Source organism: Myripristis murdjan, chromosome 1 (genome assembly GCF_902150065.1).
Source record: "Myripristis murdjan chromosome 1, fMyrMur1.1, whole genome shotgun sequence".
In the NCBI taxonomy this organism is placed as follows: domain Eukaryota; kingdom Metazoa; phylum Chordata; class Actinopteri; order Holocentriformes; family Holocentridae; genus Myripristis; species Myripristis murdjan.
Genome location: NC_043980.1, coordinates 35,891,398 through 35,910,350, shown reverse-complemented (window position 1 = coordinate 35,910,350; position 18,953 = coordinate 35,891,398). Strand labels below are relative to the sequence as shown.

The following is an 18,953-nucleotide window of genomic DNA, read 5'->3' as shown; positions in this document are numbered from 1 at the left end:
GATCTCTGCATTTGTTATAAATGCAAGTCAACTGAGAACAAAACCATATCCTATTGAAATTACACTTTAGTGCTCATTCTTGCTCTAGAATTTAAAGGCAATAGCTTGTGTGTGATTTTGATAGAGCGTTTTTTGTGTCTCATTGACCTGCCTTTTCAGTTCTGATTAAAAACTATCAGGAGACTAATAGGAGACAGAAAAAACTAAAACACTGTAGTGAAGATGTTTCTTTAAGTGAGTCTTGTATTGGCATTATTCAAATAGTCTTCTTAAAGTCTCAACTAGATTTTGTTGTTGTCTGAAGAGTTTAATGCAAAACCCAGTGTGGTAACTCTGTTTCGGGTTCTCATTGTGCTACTTACACTTATGTTTTCCACCGACTGTTTTCACCTCAAATGTGCACACCATGTGTGTCTACAATGTCTAATTTAGCAAACCAAACCTTGAGGTTGTGGCCCTGATTTCATTTTGATCGCCGTCCCAGGCGTGCTTGAATATTTGTTATGGTTACAACGTTGTAATCATTAAAAGTGAAGGGGAAATGGGGATATGTAAATATTAGTACCTGCATGATTCAGTGGTAATGTTGTAAACATAAACAAGAAAACCAGAAAGCATTATCTAGGCAGTGTGTTTTACACTCCTCTGAACACGGGCCTCAAGGCCTTTGTCTACATTCACACAAAGGCAGCCTCCACAATCTTATTCACAAAAAAACGGTGGTACAATGTATCTGTGCAATGTTACATCAGCGTTGAAAATAAAAACAGATCCTCTTTACCCACTTTTGGTATTTTCATTATTACAAGAGGCACAATGGCATTTCCTTTTAAGTCAAACGTTGTTTTTCTAATAAAACCTTGTAAACGTGTTTTTCAAATAAAACAGGCATGTAGAATTTCATTTAAAATATAAATTATGCATTTCCTGGAATTTGGGTTTTCACACTTTTCACACTATTTCAGTTTCATTGAGCTGCACGCTCTAATTTGAAGAGACCATGTCCGGGTCCTGTTTGTAAGGATTAGAAAAATGTTTAGATTCATACTTGTGCATTGACAAATAGCTTCAAAGGGGTGAGGTTAAACCAATGTTCCAATAATCATTAATCATTAATGATTATTTTGCTCCCCAGAAAGTCCCACATGGACCATTGGGAGTTTCCGGACCCCAGTTACTTGGAAAACCAATGGCCTAAGGCCCAGTGATATCATCTGACATGACTGAGCACGATACAATGATACTAAGTATGATAGAGATGCCTGAAATGTAAAAAATGATCATTGTGTTTTACATGATTCAGTCTACAACTATTCTGATTCAATTAATAAAGCGTATATCTAATTTGGCTCATCCTGTCCTTCACATTTCCACTATCTAGGAGCTGTTTCTTCGGGCCCAGATAGAAAACAGTGTTACCGAAGATTGAGGGCCTTGGGGTCACCATGGATACGTGATGACAGCTTAAGTCAGAGGCTTGAGTATTCAGGGGTCGCCCGGTTTGTCTGCCAGGGAGCCTGAGGCACACAAGGAAGTAGAGAGTTAAGGTGAAAGACTGAGTGTCGAGAGCAAAGAATGTGGCCACTTACTCTCTAAGGCTCTCGATCCAAACATAGCCTTAGAAGTACTCCGCCTCTTGTTTATTTCTTCAACAGCAACATAGCCAGCCATACATTAACCCAGCAGACTGGTGTGTATTTCATAAACTGATCTAATTAGCAGGCTGATAATGGGATTAGCTGAACGTGCATAACACACTTGCTGTCTGTAGGATATTTTGGATATTTCCCTTGTCACTTCCCCGTTGTCCATAAATAACCAACCACTTGTCATGGCTGCTCGGCACGGCAGTGATAGTGTTAAAAGCGCTCACCAAGAGTCTCCACCTTTTATGTAAATGCCAGTGTGAGTGAGTGGGACCCGAGGCGGAGAGAGCGCTTCGTGAATGGGGGGAGTTGCCTTCGCGGATCTGCGCTGCGCTCAAGGAGGTGTGGGTTTCTTTCCACTGTTTTGCATCTATACGGGGGAAAGAACCGATACCTTTGGATGTAAAATGTGCAATCATGTCACCGACGCTGGGTCGCGCAATCAGAGGATCTGAATAATAATCCATACAGGCTACCCGGCGATAAACGCACTCCAAAGGAAGAAAGCCATGGGTGGCCAGATCACGCGAAATGCCCTTTACGGTAAGGAATAAATATTAATGCTCTTGGATGTTGTGTTATATGGTCGGATGTTGGTATCGCATATTGGTCGCTTATTTTGATAGCAGGTAATTGTCATTGATCAGTCTATGCACCTATTATATCTTATGTGCGCACAGTAGTGGCTGTGGTATCACACTGTCCCATATTGCCATTGTAATCTGTCACAGTGATACCATGTCAGTTAATTAGGCTATACACCTTGATGACATGCATCTTTACATCCCGTTGTGTTTTGATTAATGTGGTGGAAGCTACCCACAGGATGAAATCCCTCTTCACGCTATAAGAAAACACGTCCCGTTATTAAAATGTTTCCTTTTGGTTCAGTTGGAGTGTTTCAGTATCAGTTTCAGTGGAGAACGGAAAGTTGTGGGGTTTCCCTCTGGTATGTACGGTGGTGTGGTTTCCCCCTCATCTTTATTATTACAGCCATAGTGTGTGCAGCTGTACCACAGCCTCGACAATCAATAAATCAATTTGCTATTGGACAGTCCTTTATGCTGTTAGTAAGGTTGAAGCATCTTTCTCTCCAAAATCATTTCTGCCTGAACGTGGAGGCCATCTGCTCTGCAAATAATCGGGAATTTGAGTCGCTGGGTTTGAATTTGTTTGGTGAAATAATGTTGTCATTCTGTGGTAATGGTAATGAAAATTCACTACCACAAAGCCCATGCAATTTGGTTGAAAAAATGCACAGGGGTTATTTTCTGACTTTTAGGTGTTGTCAGTTAATAAAGAGTCATATTTTTTTCATAGCTGATTGTAAAGGTTCATGGACAACAGTAGGCCTGCTAGGTTTTACACATTGGGCTTGTTTGGTAGAGCAAAACTATAGCTACATGTTTTCTGTTTTTCAAGGAATAAATAATATAAAAGTAAAACAACAAAATTATTAATCTGTCTATCTATCTGTCTGTATCTATCTATCTATCTATCTATCTATCTTCAGCAATGTATTATAATAACAACATAAGGAATAATAATAATGATAATAATAATAAAAAATACAACCCACTATTTAGTACCACAAGCACACTTCTCAGTTCCTGCAGATTTATTATGGGACTATTATAGTGATTTTTCATTAGCGAGCGTGTAGCCATCAGGCCAAGTCCCTGCTCCTGGAGCCTCTTAGGGTTTTGACCAGCTGATTGTTCTAATTAAAGCCTCTAGATTAATCCAATTAGGTGAACAGGGACACACTAAGATAGCAGGCAGAGGCTAAGGCTCTCACTCCCCCTCCTCTAGGATCAGGCCTGAAACTCCTCACCAAACAGGCCGTATACCCAGTGACGGCATTTACATGTCATTTGTATTATGATAATGCCGCTAGACTGGTAAATGAATAAACTGTTCCCTCAAAGTAATTGTTTCTCATGCTGCCAACATTTGCATAGTCAACATATTCCCTCCTTTACTAACAACAGCGAAGCTTGTTTTTCTGATGAGCATTTTTTTGTTTGTTTGTTTTGTTTGTTTGTTTGTTTGTTTTTGTTTTGTTTTGTTTTGTTTTTTAGTTTTAACAATAATGCTGAATCAAACACATATTTAGAAACTGCAACCTTTAACCTAGTGTTTTAGCTTCGCAATCACTTCCTTTTTCCCTAAAATAGTTTTAGGGTTGCTCATGTAATGCTACAGCTTAGACAGATGGGCCTGTCTAATTTCAGTGAACAGGGATGCAGCTGAGTTTTTATTCCAAAATGTATGTGTATTGCATAAGTTGGCATAATGCACCGGTAAACTTGCTTAAATAGTATGGACTAACTGTGTGGAAAGAAAAGAAGGACACCTGATGGGAAGATGATTTGCCACTTGCTGTTCCATAATGCAGAAGACAACAAACTGCATGTTCACTGTCTATAGGAGAAGCTTAGTCCTGGTATGAAACGCTGTCTGGTAGCACGCTAGCTAACGTTAACAAACAGTCCCCGAATAATTTGTCCAGCATTTCTCTTGCTGATGTTACAAAAATATAACTCTGTTCACATTTTTACAGAGGGATGCAATAATAAGCAATTAAACATTTCAAAATGTATTGAATTTAAAATTAACAGCCACACAATACCATTTTTTTTTATTGCACTAGTGCACAGTGTATGCTTAACCATTTATTTGCTACTCTGTTGATTCATTCATCAGGATGTCAGGGTTTAACACCAACTCTGATGTAATAAAGTTATATTTAAAAGTGAATGGGCAGAGAGAGTTAAACTGAGTTTAAGTTCAACGCAAACCCGTTGCTATGGGAACCAGTCCCACAGCCATTGATGGAAAGCATTTGATCAGTATTGCTGCTTCTTTCGAGAGAAAAGAGGAGCTCAGTATGTCTTTACTATTACAATTTAAGTAACTCGAGTAGCCTAAGTTTATGTAGAACCCTAAAGTGCTCCCATAGTGCTTTCCATTACTCCTGTCATTGTGAAATGCAGTGGGCATAGCACTACGTCTAATAAGGAGCTGATATTAAATTAAAAGCTGCTATACAGAATGTAGTTTGCATGTAAATGTACTCAGTGTACAAGAAAGATTTGATGTACTGGGCAACAGATTATGCTTTCTAATGCTAGACCACTGCAGGCTGTTGTTCTCAGGTGTAGAGCACCAGAGCACATCCAAACAGTGTTGGCTGACTCGGTTGCATAATTGAGTCTGCTGAATGTGTGGGAGCTCCACTTTGTGCTCCCGATTGACTGAAAGTGGGCCAGTGTCTCAGGCTGCAGAGTTTGATTCGATGGATTGTCTGGCTGCATTCGGAATGAATCGGGCTCAGTATCTAAATGCAACGGGTTAACTGATGTGAAGGGATGCCATATAATAATAATAATCATAATAATAATACATCAAATTTATATAGCGCTTTTCTAGGTACTCAAAGACGCTTAGCACTAATCTCTCAAGCCATCTTGTTGGCATCAAATTGAATTTTGCTGAAGTCAATGGATATGTTTTAGGTTGTTGTTTTTGAATAGTTAATATTACCACTCAAGCCACTAGCAACAATTAAGAATGTCTTTGTTTCTTTCTTCTTTCTCTTTTCATATTTTCTTCATTTCACTTATTTTAGTTTTTCATTTGTTCATACTTTGGAAGATTATACTGTCACAGTTATCCATAGTTTTCATATGGTTAGTTTTCATATCCCCGTTTAATATGGTTTTGATAAAGTGGAAGTGTATGAACTTGTATGCATGAGAGAGAGAGCTTTTATCAGGCCTGGACAGTTGCTATGGAGTGACAGGAACATATGTCTCAGGGTCAGGTGGTACGGTTGAGTGAACGTGCCGGTATTATCCTTACTTCTTCTTCTTCATTTGAGAAAACATGCACTGGGAGAGCTGTCACTCATATCAGCACACAAGACACGCATAACATGCAACATAAACACATGCAGCATGGCTTTGTGTACACTTACTCATGCAAAAACAGTCAGGAATATACACAGATAGGTGCAACCTAAACTTTGTATTTTGTTGTGCACACAGAGAAAAACATGTAGGTCATATGTGTGTGTGTGTGTGCATGTATGTGTGTGTCTGCATGTAGATAGCTGGCCCTTTCATCCTCATTCTCATGACAGGTCACCTTCACAGCAGCACCCACATAATGACTCCCAGCCAATATGGAATAGCACCTCGCCTGCTTCCAGTCAATACACACTGCATATCATTACGCCTCTCCACCAACCTGCTCCGTTTCACTGCCAAAGGAGTGTCATTGGATTACATCGCACTACACTCTCCGTGGCCTTGCACTATTATTACTTATTGATTGCTGTTGTGTAATCCTGTTCGTTGCGAGAATGCAGTATCGGGGTAATGCAAGTGGGCTCCCGAGGACGCCATCAGCCAGACATAGGAGTTCATCAGCTCCTCTGTGTCACCTTGCACTCCTGGGTCATTACGGCTTGACAGTAAGGTCTGAATTATTGATACCAAACTGTCTCTACAGTGGGGTAAGCCCAGGATAGGGTGGTAGAGATGGCTTCCTTTGGTGGCAAAGACTAATCATGTCATACTGTGCGTTACCTTCTGCTCTTATATAGCTTTGAGGGTACAGTATAGACTTACTGTATAGAAGCCAGTAGGGTTAGGGGTTTACCTCCTACAATAACACCCATGCTAGGAACACATACATAATATGTATGTATGTATACCATACGGCAACAAAGCAGCCACCATGTGTTATGTTAATCTAGAGTGAGCAGTTTTGAACTGTGGGATCACCCAATGCCGCTCTGATCTGTGTTACCATGGAAACCCAACCCATGACACATTGCCACAGGCATGAGACAATCTATCAGCATTGAACCATTGGATTTGTCATGATGTTGCCTAGCAGCATGTGAAGTCCTTTGGTTGCCACAAACATAATGCACTGTCATGGCTAGAATTAGAGAATTTGCAACCAATGTCCCAGTTGACAGCAGGAGACACTTACTATCACTGCTACAGTAGTAATCTCTCTATCTTTAAGCCACTCAGAGCCTGTTGGGTATCACACACTTGACCCGTATCTGTGCAGCATCTGTCACACATGTATAAATGCACAGGCGAGGAAGTTTGGAGATTAGTATGAACAGGAAAGGTAATATCCTGTGAACTATATTGGCCAACATCAGTGGCACCACACATTAGCTGTGGCCCGGTGCCACTGCCCGCAGCATAAGCCATCCTGCCTAAGCTGCACTTTGAAGCATCTAGGCCTAAATAATAATAATGTGTGTGATTAATCTTCTGTATTACTGCGTGATTCATTTCACAGTTGGTGTTGCATCAGCCCGAAATGCCATTTTCTCATGAGTCAGTGGGATTGAATACATCATCCAGACACTGCTATGTAAACATCATTAAGATGTTGTTTGTCATTGCCCTCCAGGCTTGTTGGCTGTATTGTAAATGACACTGCCATTGGATCCGCAGAGAGCAAAATCAAATAAGCAACTTCTGCAGGAACAGGAAAATTTTTACAGCTTTGTGAGAAGTCCCACCACATGCATTCATCTTGCCTCTATCCCACATCAGTAATGACTGCAATTCTTTTTCGTATGTTAAACAATAGATCTAAATTAGCGCGTTGTAAAACAAATCTTCATCATCTTTCAGCGAACTTGGTTACTAGACCTTTCCTCGTAAAATGAATACATGAAGTTCAAATGTGACTTTCTCAACAGTTCCTTTTTGGGATGGAGCCAGAGTACAGCAGTAGATTAGCAGTCATGCAGTAAATAGGAGGACATTTACAACAGCTACATCTGTAAGTAGTAATAAGTTATGCTAAAAATGTAAACAGATGTTGTGGATTTGACATTACATCATGTTCCAGACTGCATGCTGTACATCTGGCATTGTAATGCCTTAAAATGCAATAAAGATTTAAGGTGAGAGGTGAACAGCAGGCTATCGCATATCCACACAGGATGCGTATGTGGGTGTGTGCCCGCATGTTCCCTGGATATCTTAAGTCTCCAAGGATGAGCATTAAGCCGGGCTTTACATAGTAACAAGTATGGGGAGCGGGTTGCCATGGGGCTGGCCTACATGTGTGTCATCAACACTGGTCACAGGCTATTGTGACTGGATACGACAAACCCATGATGTTTTCACAGTGATAAAATTAACCATAATGGCTTTATGGTGGAAATCTGGGTCAATAATATTTGCAAATACTTGTGGTTTGCTTCAGCCTCCTTAGAAGGAGACAGCTGGGTGGGGTGTGTAAGTTGCAACAATATAATGATTGAGGGAAAATTTAGGGCAAGGATGAGCAGTTGTGCGCCAGTAAAGGTTAAGTCTACTCTTTCTAACATATGTGTGTGCGTGCGTGCGTGCGTGCGTGCGTGCGTGCGTGCGTGCGTGCGTGCGTGCGTGCGTGCGTGCGCGACTGCGAGTTGCAGACTCTCGGCTCTCCATAGTTTACACAATCTGGATTATCACACAAAGTTTCACAGTCAAACCTGTATTCTTTTAGTATACAATTCAGAAAAAATTACATGAAACATTTTAAAAATTATTTGACCACATTTTACATGGCATGACACTGCGTATCTGTAACATATGAAAACATACTACTTTGAGAATAGCTTTTACAGTTCATCTGGTACCAGGAAGCCATTTGCCTTGAACAAATATTTGAATATTTTTTCCAAGTCTATGAAATCCTATTTGCATGGCAAACGATTAGGAGGAAGTCAGCTGGGTGAAGATAACACTACACAGCTCAAATATGCACAGACATGTGGCCTCACAAGCATGTTCACACATACGAACGTGCACGCAGACACCGTGCCTCGCCGTCTTCAGCCAAATAAAATGGCTAGAGATTAGTTTGTTGCCCCACAAAGATGTTCACTGGGGTATGACAGGTATTAGTCACACACAAGCCTAGTTATTGTAGGGAGGGATTGGGCTTGTCGTGTGTGTGCTGTCATTAGTGGAATAAAGACCGCCACACTTTAGGCCAGAGAGAGGACAAGCCTTCCACCCTGTTTGCACATAATAAGACATCCTTGACCTTTGGCAAAATGGCTCCTGTGGGCTGTTAACTGCTTTTACACAGATAACACAAAACGTCTGCATGTGCACACTTGTATGTATGCACCCGCACACACACACAAGCACACACAAATACACACAAACGTACTCAAACATGAATTTAAGAGGCACTGGTCAGATTGATTTGTTAACTGGAGCCACTTTGAAACCTTTTTACATCAGTGGGTCACATCTCTATGGATATGAACACAATATCAGACTTGTGTTGTTGAGGTAACTGAAGGAGAGACCAGCCCTGCTCTGTCTATCAAATTTCACGTACAATTCGGGGTTCGAGGGGCTGTGGATGGGTGTAGATGCAGATTCTTAAACAGTAGCACACCTGGAAAATAGTTTTACCACACTTCCAAATGCAGATGCTACAGTATTCACAAACAATACAAATAAAAGTAATGCCTTGAAACCTATTTAAAACTCATACTTTGCTGTGCCATATTCCCAGTCTTTGGATGAAAAGCTCCATCAGTCAGTTTCAGAACAAGAATGGCCAAAACAATAAAATAAGTGGAGGCTTAAACAGCAGAACTAAAAACTCTGCAGTTTACTTTGTTGCCAGGTGCCACTTAATCCTGCCTCTGGTTTGGGCTTTATGTGTAGAGATGCCCCTTTACTGTGCAAGCGCATTACACAGGCCTGAAAAATGAGTCCTGCAAAGAAACTATAGTTTCTTGGGAGTAAGGCGCAGTTTTTTCTTTGTTTAAAGACTATTAATCATCTCTTGGCCGACTAGCTTAAAATTACATTCAAGAATCATCAATTAAATGCTGTGGTTCCAGTGAGTAGTCACACATGTGCATTAACAAAACACTTAAAACGGTTTTAGCACGCCCATTCAACTATTTTTAGAGTTTATTCTCATTTTGTGGTAGTTTATATATGGTCCATGAAGTGGAAAGAAAACATACTGATATAGTTATGATGACAATGGCATAGTTTCATTGTCGTTGCCCAGCATAAATGAAATCTACTTGCCCAACGCAGACATCTCTGATATGACTGAGAATAAGTCTGTATGTGTGTGTGTGTTGCAGGGATGTTTTTAAGGGTATCATTTCACATTTAGGTCATTTAACTTTGGAAGGAGATGACAAACTTAAGCCAGATTAGATGCTTAAAATTGTCTCCAGAGGGGAGGAAAGGGGTTATCGAAGTGGAATGGGAGTTCATGTTGAGAGCCACACTCTTCCTCTTTCATATCTTTTTATTTACAGAGTGGATAGAGCTGACCAGTTTCATTTGGGCAGTACTGTCAAACAGCCCTTGAGCAAGGCATGTAAATCCCCACTAATCTGGTGGAGCTGCTTAGTATTCAGCTTTGAATGTGTGGTTGCACCAGCCAGGTAGAAATAGTAAATGGCTGCATTTGTATGTCTCTCTTGATCTGCCAGTAGTGCTCCAAGCTGCTGAGTAATGTAGGATGTGCTGTAAGTCTAAGGATACTAAAAAATCAAGGGCAGTAACACTCAGTAATTTTCCATAAACACTGAGTTTTTCTCTGTAAACAGCTATTCCCCTATTTTCAAATGGACTCCCAGATAAGTGGACACAAGCGCCAAGATGCTAACAGCTAGAATCTGAGACTATAAATATCATTTTGTTGTGTCCTGGGCAAACAAACAGCATCTGTTGTATCCTTGCTGATAGCTGTAGCTTGAAAGAGTGCACTGATCAGGACCTTTTGATACAGGGGGTTGCTAAGAAACATGAATTCACACTTAGCCTGTGTTTCCCTCTCTAGCAGCTGCGCCTCTTTAAAGCCCGCTAATGCATTCAGCTCAATCTGCCCCGGACCATGTGCGCCACATTCAACGGCTGCTCTCCTGTGGCTCCGTCTAAGACAAAAAGCCACAGTGATGCTCATAAGATGGGGCCAGATTGGACGGTAGACACGGTTACAGGGGGAAAACCTGGAAGGGTCATTACTAGATAAACACAGGGGAGTAGGAGAAGTGGAGACAAAGGAAGCAAGAAAGAACACGGAGCATGCTGTTTTCTAGGATTCGCTGTACGGTGTTATTGCACCACTGGGCATCTGCTGCTGCAACTGTGTTAGCTTTCATCTGTTTGTTAAAGGAATGAGTTTAGGGTTTCTTAATGTCAGGCAGTGCTGTGCAATTATGACAGTGCTCAGGGAGAGGGGTAGAGTATGTGGGTCTAAAGGATAATATATTGCATATTAATTATATGGATATCATGACATTTTAAGTGATTGTATCTTTTTTTTTTTTTTTTTTTTTTTTTTTTTTGGTCGGAGATACCTATTAGTGTTGCCTATTAGCCTATACTACCCTATTAGGTTTGTTAGCTTTCCCTGAGGTAAAAGGCTGCTCGTCAGACACACACTTTATTCAGTGAATATCTTATTAATGGACTGAATCCGGTGAGAACAGTTCAAGGGCTGGTGCCAAGAAAAAAGGCTGCATGCACCTACATTCCGCTTCTAAATATTAAGGCATCCATTTTAGTTAGTTAACAGGGTTGGAAATTCAGGCAAATGGTCCAATACATATGAATAATGAAGCGTTCCACTCGGCAGACTTTGGGGGAGAGCAGTGCTGTTTCAAGTGTGGCTGCTCTAGTGGGCATCCAGGGACAGATTCCCTCAGCCACCTGCTCCCAGTCTCCAGTCAAACACATTCACTCTCCATGCACCTAATTACCAAGTCAGGACTGTACCAAAACCATCCACTGCAATTAGTCTTGATTCAAAACAAGCAACCGTCAAGCCTGCTGGGTTGTGGGATGAATCACGTGACTGAGAATGATATGTAGGCTCGTAAGGGACTTGTGATGGGTGCATTTTGTTCAGCATCAAGCAAAGAAATGGATTATGCTATTAGTAGGAAACTGAATGATATAGAAATGGTTTAACGAGGCATAATGCATTCCTTTCAGTTCAAAATCAATGAACTCAATCATGTTTTTACTATATTTATGTGAAACAATTTGCGTAATGCTCACATCCACATAGATACTGTCAGTCAGTCAGTCCATAGCTTCTGCCAAGGACTGATGCTCATAAATGCCCCACAGAATGGGTTACAGCGAGCACAGATCATCTAATCAGATCACTTGATTTTCAAAATGAGTTTGATTCCGTGGCCAGGAGCTGTGCAGTATGACAATAACTGAAAAGCAGTATTTAGTTTTTGGACGTGGTTGCAAAACGTAATTGACCTGCATGGAGAGTTGCTTTTCCCCCTGCAGGCGCCAATATGATTATTGCTGATTGGTTCATTACTCCAGCGGTCACAGATGTTCAACAAAAGCCCAAAAAAAAAAGTTTAGTTAGAGAACACAGAAATCTTAGCTTAGACGTTAGATTATGCTGTTATATCTGATGTGCTTTTTGTTTTTGTTTTTGCTGTGATGCAAAGCTTTTGACCAAATATTGTAACCAAAACACCAGTCACTGATTACGCTGACCATATAAGCTAAGCTCCCACTCCTAATTATGTTTTTTTTTCTCAGTGAAACTTGATTCACCTCTCTCCATCTCTCTCTCTGCTGTGTCCCTCTCTCCTCTCTGTGCCTCAGACTCCCTTGGTGGCCCATTCCCATCCACATCCCACCGATGTCACCACAAGCCCAAGCGCTGCCTGCCCATCCAGTGTGGCGGTGTTGGTGGGCCTCTTGCCATCAGCCCACTGCTCTTCCATCCCAATGCCAAAGGTTCCCAAATCATCATGGACCTGGCACAGAAGACTGTCAAGAGACAGGCCAGCTTCTGCAATGCCATCACCTTCAGCAACAGGCCCATAGCGTTGTACGAGCAAGTTCGCCTCAAGGTATCGTACTGGAATTCCCAACTCCAAGAACAAGAACAAGAACTTCTAGACTGTAAAAAATATGTATCTTAAGAGATGACTTCATCTGGTACTGAGTAGGGTTGCAAAGGGGTGGAAAATTTCTGATAAATTTCCGGAAACATTCCAGAAACTTTCCATGGGAAGTTCAGCTGGGGAATTTTGGAAATTTTGTTTTGTCATAAGCAGACATGCATGCAAACTAATGACATTTTTGACTTTGACTTATTTTGAGTAGATTTTTTTTCTCAGTCTTTCAAGATTGATGGTGGATAAATGAATAGAAATAGGCTCAATGAATAGATGAACACTCCTCAGTCAGCAGCTAAATTAAACTATAACCTACATTCTTATATGAAAACTGTATTTCTAAGAAAAGTGGTTAGCAGATTTTGCAATTTTGCAACCCTAGTACTGAGTCTTACAATCTTTCAAATGATAAAAACTAGTAGAACCATCCATTGTGGTAAAAAAAAAAAAAAAAAATTCTCCACTTTTCAATTTTAATAACACATCTTGCTACAGGATCTTGAAAGAAGGCAAATAAAACCACTCATCTGGTTTTAAAAACCAAGACATCCTAAGACTCAATATTAGAATAATATACCTATGTATATATACCACAAAATATACCTATGTATGTATTTATGTATGTACGTATTCATTTATGTATTCATTTGTTATTTAATTATTTTTGCTTGGGGTACATATGGTTGTACAAGTACTCACTAAAGCTTAAAGACAAACTAGATGTAAAAACTGAAGATTGACAAAGGAATACACCCTTGTGTATGGACACACCTACACACTGAAAAACTGTACATTTGAAGCTCCCGTCCACTCCTTCCCTAATTAGAGTGAACTGTTAAATAACCTCTACATGTCTGCATCAGTTTCACTCTTTCTCTCCAAATAACTAACCGATTTTTATCTATTAGTGACAACTGCCACTCATTCCAAACACAATTAGAGATGCAAAATGCTAACTGTGAAGGCATGCTGGGTGTTGCTGACATAGCAGTAGAGGTACTTTTAAGCCTAGCATCAATTTGGGCGTTCAGTTCTTTGTTTGTTTAGCAAACTTCAGGCACAGTGCACATCCGTATCAGAGTGCACAAACCAGTCCTCCAACACACACAAGGACTGTTGGGCTGTGAAACTACAAGATGAGACAAGTACAACCTACATACACCTTTAACACGATTATACTGAGACCACCCAAGTTGATATCATTACATGCACTGCACTGTTACACAATCTTTCTTTGTGATTGCAAGTCAGCCACATTTAATGAGCACTATTTATCACAATATAAATTTATCACAATCCATTAAGTATTTTTAGAATGCAAGCAGTAAAACCACATTTGGTTCTCTTTCTCCTCAGATTACTAAAAAGCAGTGCTGCTGGAGCGGGGCCCTGCGTCTGGGCTTCACCTCCAAAGACCCTTCCAGGATCAACCCGGACAACCTGCCCAAGTACGCGTGCCCCGACCTGGTCTCCCAGAGCGGCTTCTGGGCCAAGGCCCTGCCGGAGGAGTTTGCCAATGAGGGAAACGTCATCGCCTTTTGGGTGGACAAGAAGGGCCGCGTCTTCTACCGCATAAACGAGTCTAGCCCCATGTTGTTCTTCAGTGGGGTTCGTACTGCTGAACCCCTCTGGGCCCTCATCGACGTTTACGGTCTAACCCGTGGAGTGCAGCTGCTAGGTAAGATAGTAGCATTAGGGGGCGCCCTGGTGGCTCACCTGGTAGAGCGCATGCCACGTATCCAGTCATTAACACAATGGCCTGCACCTGTGTTCTTCTATAGCTTGATGATCTAGATGATTGTACCATATTTTTGTGGCGCCCACAGCAGGCTAATATATTTTGGTTTATACTTTTATCAGAGCATCAAAAATTATGATGCAAAATGTTTTCTTTTTTACCATATGACCAATCCTTTTTCTTTGGATGTGGATTTTTTTTTAATGTCTTGGGTTGTGTTCACACACGCTTCTTTTTTGTCAGCTGCGACCATCTTTAAAATACTGCCAAGAATGTTTTTTTTTTTTTTTTTTGGCTCATCACAAAAACAAAACAAAACAAAAAAACAAAAACAGTTTTTTACTTTGACACGCTGTCACCATAATGGAGTTGTGTATCAGATCCTCTTGCTGTGATTGAAAGGTTGTTAGAGAAGTGACTAATGCCACAGTATGTTTTTTATGAAAAAGTGTGTCTTGTTTCAGCAACAAAAAAAAATCCTTAAAATAAATGCCAGTGGCAGCACTTTTTTGTGCATCTTTTCTGTAATGGCCACTCTCTATTTTAGATTTGTTTCCATGTAAATATAGACGTTACAGCTGAGGAAAAAAAACTCTGTGTGTAAACACAGCCGTGAGGTGTTTCAGTGTTTTGGCATGACAGCATATTTTGGCATACACATTCACTTTCCATGCCTCTGCGTGTGACAACTCAGGTTAATTTTGTTGGTGACGAAACATTGTTGTGGCCCACCAATCTCTGCCACTCTTAGCGGACCTTATGTTTATTGTAAACAAGTTTTTTTATGGGGGTTGCCCTCTCTAACTATGTGTACACTAAAGCCCTCAGTGAAGCAATGGAATCGCAATGGACAAATGCTATCTATATCTGACCAATATTTGGCCTCAGGTTTACGCACCTAACAATGAGATAAAGGCAGCAGGGGGAAAAAGGGCCACACGGCTCTGCATTATCAAGGCACGCTAGATAGCTTAGCATACATACCACAAAGGCATAGCATAGGATAGTGTGACCCGTGACTTTGATGTGACTTAGAAGGGAATGTATACACATTTTTCTTTTCCCTGGAGATGCAGTGCTGTCATCTCCACTCCCCTCGTAAACAAAGACCCGGGGTCACATGTCCTATAGATAGCACATTTGATCCTAATTGCGCACAGTGTTGATTGACACTGGTATCTCTTGGCGGGTGGGGGTGGGATGTTTTGTGTCCTGAGCATGAGGGGACATTTATAATGTGTTGCCCCCTCCCTGACATGCTCTACCCTTGTATAGAACCCTGATGACAAGTGCCACTGAATCTATATTGACAGACTGGACCCCACATGGCCTGTTGTCATTTTCACACACATCGTCCTAATAAACTGCTATTGGGTAAAAAAAGGATACCCTCACCAAAAAAGGGGAGCTTGCAGAAAACGGCTCAAATGTCAATGGCGGAGGCCCACCAAGCTATTATACGTTCTCCCACCTCAAGGTTTGGTTTGATTGAAGGCTCTGTTATACATCATTCTGGGAGATGTCTGACCCCTTCACAAAGCGCATGCTGCTCCAAGCACCATTTCAATCAAAAGCTGAGGTTCTCCTCCGCTCTGTTTAAGCCAGTTCCACTGCCGTTTACAGTCAGGCCATATGCAGGGCAGCCTACAGAGCAGAGACCCGTTTCCTCAGGGGGCCTGCTGACTGACATCTGCCCTCACAAACAGGGGCCCGTGCAGAGGGGCGGATTGCTACTGAAGGTTAAGATAGAAATACATCATCTAGACCAGACATGGCCGCGTTGTGATGCTGAATGGCCAATTGTGTCAGCTCTGGGCGCTGTGGTTCTATCTGTAACGCTCCGTGAACCTTTCCCCATCCTTGGATAAGCCCTTAGGCTTTCACATCTGAGGCCTTTGCCTTGTTTCACTCCTTATTTTATCTGGCATTTGAGGAGAGTTTTTTTTTTTTTTTTTCCAGTCCCAGTCTCTGAGGAGACAATAGATTTCCAATTGAAGCAGCAGGGGAAAAACATAATTTTCTGTATTACTTTATATTTTAGCTGAATTACTAGTGTCATCTTTAAATTCAGTGTGAAAACAATAAGCTGCAGACTTCTTTCAATATGTGAATAGCCATCGTAGAGCCAATTTTGTTTTAGCTGTCCTAGAGAAAGGTTTTGTTAGAATCACAGACACATTCTATCTTTAATTTTATTTCACTTTAATTTAGATCCTTTATTACCTTCTTTCAACTCTCCCTGTTTTTTCCTCCTTGCTATAGTACACCTCTTTTCTTTGCCACTGTAATGGCCAAATTTCCCCTCTGGGATCAATAAAGTTCATATTCTCTTTATTTCAGCCTTTTGCAGCACTGAGTTAGATTTTTCATTGTGCCTCAATGGAAATAATACCGTCCTTGCTACATAAAGACTGAATTAAATTGTATGGTGGATTAAGTTTCTAGCTGTAAGACATTTTACATCTGAGGACTTTTTTTTGTACAGCTTGTGTATATAGGCCAATCACAATGTAAATGAGCATGGGGCCTTTGTTAGTTTCTCCATTTTGGAGGGATAAGGCAGCATACACTCTATATGCATGCATGTAAGCAAGCACAATCACACACAGACTAACATGCACATGCATCCAAAAGCAGCTTTCAGCCGCTATTCAAATCAGCCACTCTACCTGACTCGTCAAATTGCCTTATATGATTCCCTTGCCAGCTCTTGTATAATGTTACACAATTTATTTATATAACTTAAAAAGTCCTGTATACATACAGTATGTATGTCAGAATGTATTTGGAGAAATATTTTTTTCATTTCATTTTTTAATGCTTCTCTCCCTTAGATGTGGAAGGCAGGTCTAGTCACAGTGTCTACTCATGAGTGTTTCTACTACGCCCAAATTTTTATTTATTTCTTGATTTGTCCTTTTACAAGGGTAAAAAAAAAAAAAATACAAGCAAAATTTAATTTGATAGCAAGTAATGAATGAATTGATAACATACACTGAAAAAATGACTTGACTAAAGTTACCAGAAGTGCCAAAAGGCAAAAAAAAAAACATTATTTTGTCATTGATTCCCACCTTTAGGTCATGGATTTTTTACTCTTTACTCACATCCACATACATACCCTACAGGCATACAGGCTGTCCATAACTCATTACTCAGCCATTTTACTCTCTCTGTAAAGTGAAGGCTTTATGCAGAGTAAATGAGAAAGGGTGCACTACTTTTAAGTCACATCTACTTTTTCTCCCACCTTGAGGCTTTTCCCATGTTCCCATGTGTGACTTTGTGTCTTGAGATGCCCTGTGTAACCTGTTAAGCATCCGAGGTCTCTACTGAGGTCAGCACAGAAGTTTAGGAGCAAAGCATGGCCCAATGGCTCTTCTCCAACACTTAAACATTTTACTTCTGATTGAGAGGGCTGTCATAGGGCCGTGTCACGTGATAATGTTCCCTGCAGGAAACATCCTTCAGAAGATCAGGGCTGATTTAATGCTTTCATGCCTCTGCTAGCATGATGATACCAGTTTGAGATCGTCTCCTTCCATTCTCCACAACCCAGCCTCTTACTCGGTAATTATACTAAGGCATAGAGAATTATGGGACACATAACTCATACCACACAAGAGGCAAGCACACGTGTACACACGTGCAAGCACATGCAAGCACACATATGTGGCAAGCATGTGCACTTGCCTTCCATCTCTAACTACTTTCTGCTTTCGGGCATGTTAAAGCTGGGTACCGTTGCAATATATAACCATCAACATATCCATATTTTTATGGGTCTGCTAACGAGAAAAGGTGTCAGATACAGTGACATCTCTGCTAATGTCCCCAGAGGTAGTAGGTGATTGACTACACCTGGCCTTGAACTGGGCAAATACAATATTGAGGAATAATCTTCAGGGCAGACTGAAGCTGTTCCCACAGGCTTGAAATCCACCAGGCCAGAAAGGTTGTTTAATATATACTCATGTCCTGGTTTTTAAGGTCAGCTGTCACTCTTATATATCCTGTACTCACACAAACACGCACACATACACACACACATACCCTGTTGTGCATGTGCATGTGTACATGCACAGCAGGGCTGCACTTGAAATTGGGAGGGCGGCTGAGTAACTGAGTAATTCCAGCTGTTGTGAAGCCAGCAGGACACAGTGGAGCTTTAATCAAGAGGGGCCCTCTGTGGGACTTCCCTTAGGGACAAGAGAATGAAGTCTGACTGCAAAAACCTGAGGCTACTAACACCTCTCAGCCTGGCTGACTCATAGCAGGAGTTGGCCAATCTAGCTGTCATTTCACACGATCCCAGCATTTAATTTAGCTCATTTAAAACACAGGGCGGTGGAAGAAAAGCGATCTCCTTAATCCATCAGGAAAAATGCGGAAAATTTGCAGAAAGCACTATGAGCTTCTGACGAAATCATCTTTGAGATGAGAGAATGTCCTCAGGTGATGGATTGAGTTACATGGTGGCTCTTGACTGCAGGATGAGACGCCATTGCAACATCGGGAACCAGGAGAACGATCGCTGTCACTCTCTGTGATTGGCAGGGCAGCCTGGGTAATGAAAGAAAATCATTCTATTGCAGCCATTTTGAAAACAGGCATG

The 18,953-nt window shown here is 41.1% G+C and overlaps 1 protein-coding gene across 1 annotated transcript in view; it reads left to right on the top strand.

The window, feature by feature from the left end:
- Positions 1-1,759: 1,759 nt before the first annotated feature.
- Positions 1,760-18,953, top strand: part of neurl1aa (neuralized E3 ubiquitin protein ligase 1Aa) — a 41,284-nt gene continuing 24,090 nt past the window's right edge. The window contains exons 1-3 of the mRNA XM_030050308.1: positions 1,760-2,189; positions 12,302-12,552; positions 13,957-14,278. Coding sequence (XP_029906168.1) covers positions 2,156-2,189; positions 12,302-12,552; positions 13,957-14,278 — 607 coding nt within the window. The 5' untranslated portion in view covers positions 1,760-2,155. The remainder of the gene's footprint in view (positions 2,190-12,301; positions 12,553-13,956; positions 14,279-18,953) is intronic.